The sequence below is a fragment of the Branchiostoma floridae genome, chromosome 1 (genome assembly GCF_000003815.2).
Source record: "Branchiostoma floridae strain S238N-H82 chromosome 1, Bfl_VNyyK, whole genome shotgun sequence".
Classification (NCBI taxonomy): Eukaryota; Metazoa; Chordata; class Leptocardii; order Amphioxiformes; family Branchiostomatidae; genus Branchiostoma; species Branchiostoma floridae.
Window position 1 is genome coordinate 16074408 of NC_049979.1, and position 10674 is coordinate 16085081.

At 38.9% G+C, this 10674-nt stretch overlaps 2 protein-coding genes across 5 annotated transcripts in view; one reads left to right on the top strand and one right to left on the bottom strand.

Moving 5' to 3' along the window:
- LOC118412360 (protein numb homolog) overlaps positions 1–4370 on the top strand; it is a gene marked incomplete in the record, with an annotated part of 26240 nt that extends 21870 nt beyond the window's left edge. Inside the window, 1 exon segment of the mRNA XM_035815185.1 lies at positions 599–4370. Within this exon segment, the coding sequence (XP_035671078.1) occupies positions 599–1233 (635 nt within the window).
- Positions 4371–6272: 1902 nt separating this feature from the next.
- The window catches only part of LOC118412602 (5'-AMP-activated protein kinase subunit beta-2-like), a 5790-nt gene continuing 1388 nt past the window's right edge, over positions 6273–10674 (bottom strand). For 3 of the 4 annotated variants that reach the window (XM_035815581.1, XM_035815574.1, XM_035815570.1), the window contains 6 exons: positions 10238–10398; positions 9902–9995; positions 9298–9430; positions 8648–8784; positions 8260–8328; positions 6273–7735 (listed from right to left, as the gene is read on the bottom strand). In XM_035815581.1, coding sequence (XP_035671474.1) covers positions 7655–7735; positions 8260–8328; positions 8648–8784; positions 9298–9430; positions 9902–9995; positions 10238–10398 — 675 coding nt within the window. In that variant the 3' untranslated portion in view covers positions 6273–7654. The remainder of the gene's footprint in view (positions 7736–8259; positions 8329–8647; positions 8785–9297; positions 9431–9901; positions 9996–10237; positions 10399–10674) is intronic. The other variant, XM_035815591.1, reaches the window with a different exon arrangement.

Below are 10674 nucleotides of genomic sequence, written 5' to 3' on the forward strand. Positions count from 1 at the left end.
TTCAGAATTTCTTTGCCAAGAACAAAATGGTAGCTACGAAAATCTTTTAGGAGATGGGTTTATTTGGTTTATTTAATGAACAAAGACCTTAGTTATCCACCCATTTCCATCACCGTACCAAGTAAAGGAAAAGGGCCTCCTTAATTTATTCCTTATTAGTATTGATCGGTAAAATCCCCTAATGTCTCGGGAATGGTTGCATTGTAAGTACAGCCATTTAGGTGCCCTTTCACATCTAGCTGCCTCTAAATAATCCTTCAATGTACTGCATTAGTACATGTAGACATTCCACGTGCCATCCTTAACTTTTCCAGTTCATTTACCTAAGTGGACATATTCTGTAAGAGTAGCACTTACCCACCACACTAGCTGATTGCACCAGCTCTCTTGCTTCATTGATTAGCCCTAAGTACCACTTAATGACCTGTCCTCGATCCTCAAGCTCTCCGGCTCTTAATTCAATTATGATGTTCCAAATTCCCATTACTTGTGTTGTCAGTCCACAGTCAGTTGTGCCTCCATCTTGTGGAAAGCTTTAAGCTATGCCCTCTTGAAACTTTTTCTTGACACATTTTCATTTCTACTATTTCCTGTACAGTAAACGGAGTCCCATCACCTGCAAGTGGAGCTTCTCCCATTGCTGCGAGGTCTCAGGCACAGACCGTCCCCATCAAGCACAACAACCCCTGGGCCGCAGAGGTCATGGCGGCATCACAGCTGGCCAGCCAGTCCCCGAGGGACGACAGTGTCTGGGTGAACGCACCTCCGATACCCCCTCCACGGCAGAAGTCTATGTCAGATGCCGACGCATGGTTAGAAAGCATAACAAAAAGTGTTTCTGGCCCCGCTCTTCAACACCAAAACACAGAGCCTTTCGACCCACGGTCAGTCAATGGAGACATGACGAGAACTGGTCCGAGTCAGCCTTTTGACCCGTTCGCAGGTCCCATGCCAGGGGCTGGCGACGCCCAGTTCAGACAGCAACAAACCCCACCCATGCATTCCACAGTCAGGACCAATGTCAGTGCTTCTGCGTACAGTCCAGCCTCCACCCAGCTTGGACAGCAAACCTTCATGGCAACATCCAACATAAGCAATGGCAGTATAAGTGATCCGTGGCCAGGACAGACCCAGCCTCACATGAATGGACAGAGAGACCCATTCCAGCCCATGGCACCCACACAGCCGTACGACCCTTTTGCAGTAGAAAAGACTTTTGAATTGCAATTGTAGGCCACAGTAGTCAATATCCACAGTCAGAAAGAATAACATATCAATTTGAAGTCCACTAGGTCATAATGACACAGTATGTAGAGCAAGGACTGATTTTCCAATTTTCTTCCGTAAAAAAATGTATCGCCAGCTTTTATGAGCTTTTGATAGCTGAGCATGTTTACAGTGTTGGTGCTGTAGACATCCCTCTTAAAAAGCTTTAGCACAGCCCGATCTACTCTGACTGCCATTAATTCCATTACAAGGTTAAGATCTTCTCCAGTGCTACACTATAGTCCTCCTCTTTACAGATGTGAACATCTACTTTTCACACTGCCTCTGGCTGTCAGCTTATTTTGATCCTACAATGGTTAATTCATCTGTATATACTCTTTCTGAGATTGACCTCTACTCCAATAACAGTTTGGTCTCTTTGGATGGACCCCATAAATCTTGCACTGTAATTCACAATCAAAAAGATGAACAAATGCTACCGATAGTTGAGATACAGATTAAAAATGAACATTAGAAGATGAGTCTTAACACATTGCTTGCAGCACTGCACCTACAACATTTTACTGTTTGATTTTGATCAGTCTATAGCTCAACTCGAGAATATTTTGAACACTGTTGTATTACTGACTTATGTAACTGCAAGCTGTTGTTGGGAAAAGCATGGCTGCTCTTCAAGTTACTGAATTGACTCTCAAACTTGCAACCAAAGTACTTGAAGTCTCCAGGGCTTATGGTGCATCACTTTAGAGATAGTGTGAGGATTCTACTCCATTACATCATACACTCATGTCTCAGCTTCCATCTCAAAGCTACTCCCAGAAATCTGGATAAAGTAAAACAGTATCCCGGCAAGCTATGGCTGGTCCAGTCTCTACTGTTGACATATTTAAAACATAGATGAATTGCTAATGTCACAGTCTTGTTACAAGCAGTGTATTACCTGGGAAGTTGACATTGAACTGGAAAGTCCATGTATCTGGCAAGCAATGTAGCAGATAAGGGCTCTGTTACCAATGTGATAGTCATGAAGTGCAGGCACAAGTGGTGTGTTAGAATCATCAAAGAAGCAAACATTGTCTTCCTTGACAATAAAAGTTAGATGAGGTAGAATGGACCTATTAAGATAAATGAGGTTGATTCAATTTGGGACTATTCCTATGTCATTTGCTCAGTTGGTAGATCTATATATCCAAGTAGACCTGGGTAACTATGACTGCATGTACAGCTGTTAGTAATGAGATAGGGTAGCTGTGCGTGCACGATACCTGGATTTCTCTATGCTAAACATTGTTCAGTTTATGTATCCAGTTGTCAAGCACAGTTGGCCTGGTAGCACTTCCTAACTCAAGAAAGCAGTCTTTCTTTGTGTCCTGATGATGGTTTGGGACACAGACAAGTAACAATGTGATTTTAGTTCAATGCACCATCGGATTATGACAGGAAAAAATTGTATTTGGAAAGAGACTGAGTAATAATTAGGTATCTAATTTCAAATCACAGTGAGAGCAGATTGCTCAAATTGATCTAATCATTGGGTAAGTCATTGACATGATGGTTAATATTGAATATTATTGCTGCTGTCTCATCAGATAGTCTTTGGTGATGGGCTTTTATTTTTGCAGATTTGGCTCAAGATATAATTCGTAGTTCTGATGTATGTTGTGATGAGTCAAATATGTCAAGTTAGAATCTACGGGCATGTTGGTGAAGTCAGCCTGCTCCTACAATCAAATCAGAGTGACAGGTTGTTGGAACAAACATTGCCTCTTGTACTGTTATGTCTCTTTACTCAATGTAACTGGGTATTAATGGGAATGATCACAATATTACCCAGCTTATGTAAATGTTATAACTGAATAATTTTACAGGAATGTCTTGTACATAATGAGGATTTGACACTACAAGCTCTACCTTTCTGATGGGGTTTTGTGTATTTACAGTCTTTTTTTGTTTTTAGCTTTTATCACATAATGACAATCTTTCGATTGAATTCTTCCATAAATTGTGTAGCTAATACTCTTTTGTGGTCATTTGGTTTATTAACATGACAAATATTTTACCATTTTAATCTTTGAGCAAAAAATATATTTAGTTATAAAGATTATTTTGAAGCTGACTCTGTATGTATGAACCTTAAAATGTTGATGAAGACAGTGATCTCTTTGTGTTTTTTATCTGTTCATATGCTAATGTGTTCTGTACATCCAGGTAGGCCTCCTGATAGACATGTTGATTGATTACAGAAGCAAAGAAGAAAAAATAAACTCCTAATTAATGTGTACCTTAAAAACTTGTCATTTATTTCCTTGTATTCTGAATTTTCTGTATCTAGGTTTGGTGTGCAGGCCATACACTTATATCTCATGAAACCCATTTGAAATGAGATCCCGGAATTGTGGTTTTGCAATTGTTCTTGGTGTGCTACTTTTGTTCTCCAGTGTTACTGCTAACAGCTAAGGAAGGGTTTGTAGCTTATGTCTTGATTATCATTTTGATTTACATGTAGTGATATCTCATGCAATCAGGAATGTATTTACCAGGATTTTCTGAGACTCCAAGCTTGTGACTAGAACCTCTGATTCTAGGTTATTTATTGACAATACTCATTGTTTTGTATAAATGGTAGCTAATCTTTGTGAATCCTGTAAATAGGCTTGTGAGATAACGAAATCAAAATAAGCTAAGTCATCTTTGTTAGCCTAGATTCTTTGTGATGTCCAAACAGTTCTGTAGACCTACAACATGTATTCACTTGGGTAATACTTGTGCAAGCCAGAACAATTCATTTGAAGTCTGGTTTCCCTACAATGTGTCTTTACCAGATGAGTCAAGCGCAGGAGTCGACCATTGTCAAACACTGTTCTAGGCTCACCAACCTGCGTGTAGCTAGTGTGAAATGGTGTTGAAATGTGACTCCCAAGTAGCAGGCATATGGTGCTCTTCCTAGCTTTCTACTGTTACATTTGTCATGAAAGAAGAGGCCACCAACAGAAATATTGTGCACTCCACAGTAGATAGGAATCTATCTTGTTACTCTTTTCTAGTTGTATCACCTCTGATGAACACTGTTCTTGTCAGATTTTTCTCCTATGTGAGAGAAATTAGGCTGCTTTGCCAATAAACTCACCCTCCCAATGACTGTACAATAGAATCATTGCTTTTATTGTGTGTCATGGTAGATTTTATGAAATAAGTAAGATTGGGTTTCCAAGACAATGTATTGAGTGAATGGTTCTGCAAGCAACAACAGCTAGATGAATAATGCAGCAATGTCAAGGAAGACATGTAAAAGTTTGATTTGGTCAACCGTAGTCTTTTGTTCAAACACAATTCAATCTCTACAACTGGATAAAAAACGGATATTTACTTCCGGATATTTTGAGTGCATGACTCTTCTTCAGCATCACTAGAATGGACAAGCAGAACAATTCCATACAAGTACAGCTAACTTTTGTTGTTATCTTTGTCACGTAAGATATATGTCCCAGAAGTATTATGAATCGTTCAAGTGGTAATTTCCATAATGGCACCAAACTAGGGAAACAGGAAAGTAGGAAACTCTGTGAACTACAGGGAATGTGGCAGTGGACCGACATCCAATTTGTTTTGTTTTGAAATTAAAAAAACAAACATCAGATGTAGTAAAATTGAAGAAGAATCAATCATTACTTCTGGATAATTGTCAATTTTTAATAGACGTTTCAAAAGGTGTCCACCTTGCTTCATCAGTGAATTGAAAATGAAGTTTAACATTTTTTCCGAACAAGGAATAATTCTTACGTTCTAAAGAAACAAAACAGGTAACGGCTATGGTGTTCTAAAATAAACAACACTGGTAACTATATGTAGTAGCGTGACAGTTTGTTGATGGTAACCTTCAAGATTACAGCTCTGGTGCTCTTTGTAGGTGGATAGGTGCTACAAATATGATCATATTAAAACTTGTCATGTGAAAAGGCAATGTTGAATTCAGCTGAGGATATTTTCCAGTCGTAGTCTGCTTCGTTTGAACCATATCAACTACCATGCTCAGTTCTTTACTGGAAGCTTTACAATGCGGTTCAACAGAGACACCCTACGACTTACTGAAGTACTGCAACCAGAGCTCTGCTTATATTCACTGTATTTAAAGACACAGCCCAATGTGACACTTCAAGTATTTCAAAGGAACAGTCCACGACTTTACACCTTCATAGTGTAAAAACAAGAGGGAATAAAGGACATGTCTTATTTCTGCACTTCTCCAATACAAGTTTTGTCAAATGAAAGTCATTTTAGCAAACAGTTAACTTATCATTGAGGTTATGTGGCGCAAGTGTTTGATTCATCACCCAGAGGTTCTGAATTCGAATCTGTGGGAATCCTTGGGAAAGGCACTGAACACTTTCCTCCCTTCACTGGGATGAAAATGAGTTTCTAGGTTTGGTTAGGGCTGTCCCTCTGCTTATTGGAGGTTTCGTGTTAGAGGAGAGCCACACACAACAGCTGCTCCAGAGCTGTGCAACAGGTTGATGTCACCTTGGGTTTATAGTGCCAAATGCATGGCAGCAGCTCCTTGCGATATAACCCCGCCTATGATAAGCTCCTCTCAATTCAGCCTCTGGCGGTGAAGGGAGAGTAGTAATAATAAAATGATAGAACTTTTAAAAATCGTTGAAGGTCAAGTTCAAATGAAAGCCTTTTAAAATACTACGCCTTTATCATATTGCTATCTATAATCCTCAGGAAGGGAAGAAATACCGTTTCAAGGCATTATTAAAATAACCTCTGAAGGTGACTTAAGTGTCAAATAACTAACAAAAAAAGGTGACTAACAGAAATAATTGTAATCTTCCTACCTGAAACAATCACAGGCTATGTGTATTCCACTTTACAAGGTCAAGTATCAGCTTGAAGCAATGTTAGTGACATGTGACACAGTAAACTTTCTTCTTGCCATGTACCCCAAAACATTGGTTGCAGCAAAGATGAGGTTTAAGCATCACATTTCCATGACATTTTGCACACTGGTACTATCACACATATCGTATCAGAGAAATCATGAATTTTGTTGTACTTGTTTATTCCATCAATATACACTTTTGTTACCACACAACTTTTAGCTAGCTTTCTACCATCTTGGGTGGCAAAGATATGCTAAGCATATTGTGACATAAACCAATCAACTATCATAAATCTTTCCTTTATCATGTACGATGACAAAATGAAACAAAAATGTATAATAAGATCTATGTGTACATACTATCATAGTTCATGTAATGAGAATACTGATTTGCTACTTTCGATGTCTTGTCTGAAGTAGATCACTGGTTACAAGAATACTTGTGTGTAACTAATATTTTACACATACTATGTTTGTGACTTCTTCCCCGCAAATGTACAATACAGCATAGCTTTTACATCTTCAGGAGAGTTCTAAACAAGAGATGTCATGATTTGCAGTGTTTGCTGAGTGAAGAAATGGCCAGCACAAAGGTGTTGTCTATGAAAGTGTGTGCTGTGGGATCTGCACTGACAGTGCTGATCTGTAATGTGCAAAAACCTAAAATGAAAACTGAAGTTAACACTATTTTTTATAATCTCAAAACAATCTCAATCATTTGCAAAGGTGATAACCAGAAATGTTGGTGCTGTCCCCTGAAAACTATGGTCATGTCATAAACCTTGACAACTATGCACCTACTGCTGTACTGTGTACAGCAAGCTAAATCTCACTAGTTTGTCAACATCGGCAAACTTGTTACAAACAACACTTAGTTGAAGATGCTTTGAGCAATTTATCTTTCGCAATTGGAAAAGTCTACAATTTTCCTATGTACAGATTTTTAATATTGTGTTCATTCACAGGAGCAGTAACAGAAAAGAAAAACGAAACAAAATAAGATAGGTCACATCTGGAGAACTGAACAAAGGTAAATTTTAGCAGCAAAGCAAGACACAAGAGAGCAAAATCAATGTTTTAAGAGCAGTACCCTTTGCAGCATCACATTCTTTGAGCATGGATGAAAGAAATTAGTTTTAATGCATTTACAAGCCTTTTCCTACCTTTCATCATTACAATGAGACCGTATAGTCTACTCGTAACCAATTTTAGATGACAGGCTTAAAACATGCTGTCTCATTTCCCAGATGTACACAGGAGTAAATCATATCAAAGTCAGGATGTTACAAAGCAGTGGAAATAAGTACAGAACGCTAACAGTGAGGAAAACAATAACTAGTTCAGTGTTCATTACCGTCTTTCTTTTACGTTTTTGGAAGGAGCAGGTTGATCACTATACAAGTAATACATCATTTATACATTACCTATGCATTAGTAATGTGGCTAGAAATAATGCTGCACATTTACTGACATGACCATATAGACACTCTTTGCATCTGCTGCATTGATATGAAGCATACATGAAGAAATCATATACATGAGCCCTCAGGTGATGGGTCTGTACAGCAGGGTTGTCACATACTTCTTCTTGTAGCGATGTGTGGCACTCAGCACCATCACTCCATCCTGTAGGGTACACACATGGGAATTGTCAGGAAGCAAGCAGAAACAGTCACTGTACAGAAAAGCCAAAGAAAACTGCCAGCCACACAGAAGGGCTAAACAGATAGGACACTAATCTATAGGCCACACTCAGGGTAGCAAGGTAGTGATCATTTCTACTATAGGGACGTTGCAATGCAGGCTGAGACTCAAACTGCTACAATTCATTAAGCTCTAGAGCTGGCTACCCAAGTCATCACAGTATCACATCTGAGCCCAGAAATGCCCTCTGCAGTTCCACACAAATATGCAAGATGTCACTTCTTCCCAACCATAAGAGCTATCTAAACAGCTAAAAATCATGACCATAGTTTGTCCAGGTCATGAGATACTACAGTGTGAAAAATGGAAGTTCTGCTGCAGTACTGTAGAAAGCCACTAGGAGGTTCAAAATCGAATTACATAATAATCCTATTGACAGACAGACAGATGGGTGGACAATAGTGACATAGCAAAAAAAACATAAAAACTTTTTGGGAACTACTTACCTTAATAGACAGGGCATAGAGGTGGTTCAGCATGACATGATGTGGCTCAGGCAGGGATGTCGGCTCACACTGGACAGTAAACACAAAACAATAACATGTAGTACTTGAAGAAACTAGGGGAAGTTATCAGTTTTCCATGTCAAATCCTATTTGTCTTGCACTAATGTGTCAATAAATAACCAATACAAAGGAAGACTTTCAATACTGCAGTAAACTAGTCTGTCTCCTATACGTGGCAATGTGCTATTTCACAAAATTTCTGAATCTGACTTTAGTATGACTTCCTTAAGTCTCACACACCTAGTGTTACAACCTCATTAAATATGTACTGTGAATTTTTAGATGTAACGAATAAGAAGTGTATAGCCAGATGGAACATGTGACTGACCTGTACAGACATGTCCTTGTTGAGGATAACCTGCAGCAGTTGAGGAGGCAGGATGGGGGGGTTCTGTATCCTGTCGTACGGGCTCCGCTCAGGGACAGACTGACCATACGGTCCTGGGGGGGACCCTGATACATCTGCTAGTCAATAATAAGAACAGACAATCAATGTTCAGGACAGACAATCATAAATGCATTGAGACCTGGTGGGGACATACTGTAAATGCAGAAATGTTTGCGTTTTTTTTCTGTTCACGTTTTTTGCGGTGGCCACTTCACCGTGAACTTAAAACCAACGCAAACATATTTCCATTATAGTATGAGACTACAGTGTATAGTGCTACCACGAACTTAAGAAGACCGCGAACACTCCATTTTCCTGCAGCCGCGAAAGTAAATCCCTGCGGACTTGAATGCATTTACAGTATATGCGGTTAACACTGAAGTATTCAGCACTACTTTGGGACAGCTACAATAAACACTTGGCAACAGAGGAGACCTGACCTGCACCTGTGAGCCAGGAATGCCATTGAACCTATACTAACCAGTAACAACGCTTGTAAAATAATGACTGTTGAACAGGGTCAGGCCAAGGTCCAGTTCATGATCATCTGCACCTTAGCTTAGATCTAAATGAACCAGACCAGTACTCACCCCTTGTAGTTTCACCTTTTGCACTGCTGGACAGTGAATCCAAGTCTGAAGCCAGAGCATCAAACACCTCAAAATCAGACTTCTTCACCTCCACAACATTATTCAATGTCCCAAGCTGGTTATCCACAGAGGGCTGAGGGAAGAAAAGAGTAATTCAAACCAACATGCTCTTTTTCAAATCTGCACTCAAAACCTTTGCAGTATGTTGTGTGAACCTTTGCAGCATGTTGTGTATTCCATACCTATATTCTAAATAATAATAATGCTTCTGATATCAAGTTTCCAGAGATCACTTAATACATTGAAAATACATTGAAAAAGAAAAGTGATCAATTTCACTTTAATACCATTATCAACATTAACGTTATATCCAGATATCAACAATAATATTTCTGTGAAATGATACTGTTGGCTGAGTACATATGACTATTTTGTAAGCTCTAATTACAACTTGGACAATTCTAACATAGACTATCACCTGTGATTTATGAAAAAGTTATGTGGGCTGATTTCCAAACTTTACCCTCAACCTTCCAGTTTAGATGGACATCACAGAAAAAAAAGATGTTTACTTAATGTATTGAGTAATTTTTATCAAACATACCACATCTGGATTGTGTACCCACTGCCCATCTACATAGAACTTGTACTCATGTCTTCCTTCAGGTAGGTCAATGAAGGTCACAAAGTCATTGTGGCTGAAAGAGCAACACAAGAATTGTGGGTATGCTGGCAACTTATTCTTAAGTTTTGAACACTATAGTGACATACACCAAAATAACAATAAGACTCGAAGAGTTTGTATAGACCTTCAAGTTAATGATATGCCATTTAAAAAGACAGCTTGTTAGAATACCTCATATCATCATATATTGCTTTTATATCTTTCAACCAACATATTTACAGAACAGTTTCCATAAAGTAGTGCAGTAAGACATACCTCTTGTTCAAAGGTATCTTGGTTGCCCACTCATTAAAAGAGCCTGCCATAGCCACAGTCTTAGCATTAGAACGCCAGCGGAACATGGTCGGCACAGTATCCTTCTTTGCAGATGAACTTTTGGATGCTTGCTGTTGGTCTGGGATTCTCATGCTTGCACTCTGAAAAGGGAGATATGTGTAATACTTGGAATTGTACAATAATTTGTTTATTTTTGGCAAGCCTCTATTAGAATTTAGAGTGGAATATAATAATTTGAAACAGAATGTCATTGCATTATGGGTGTGAGCATCATACAAAAAGTGTAGCCAGGGTTCTTTACACCAATGTGATTTCATTCTCAATTCATTGACAGTTGTGTAACATTACCAGCTATTCTGAAAATCATCTGCACAGCACACAAATGTCAGGTATAGCCTGGTATCCAGCTGTATTAT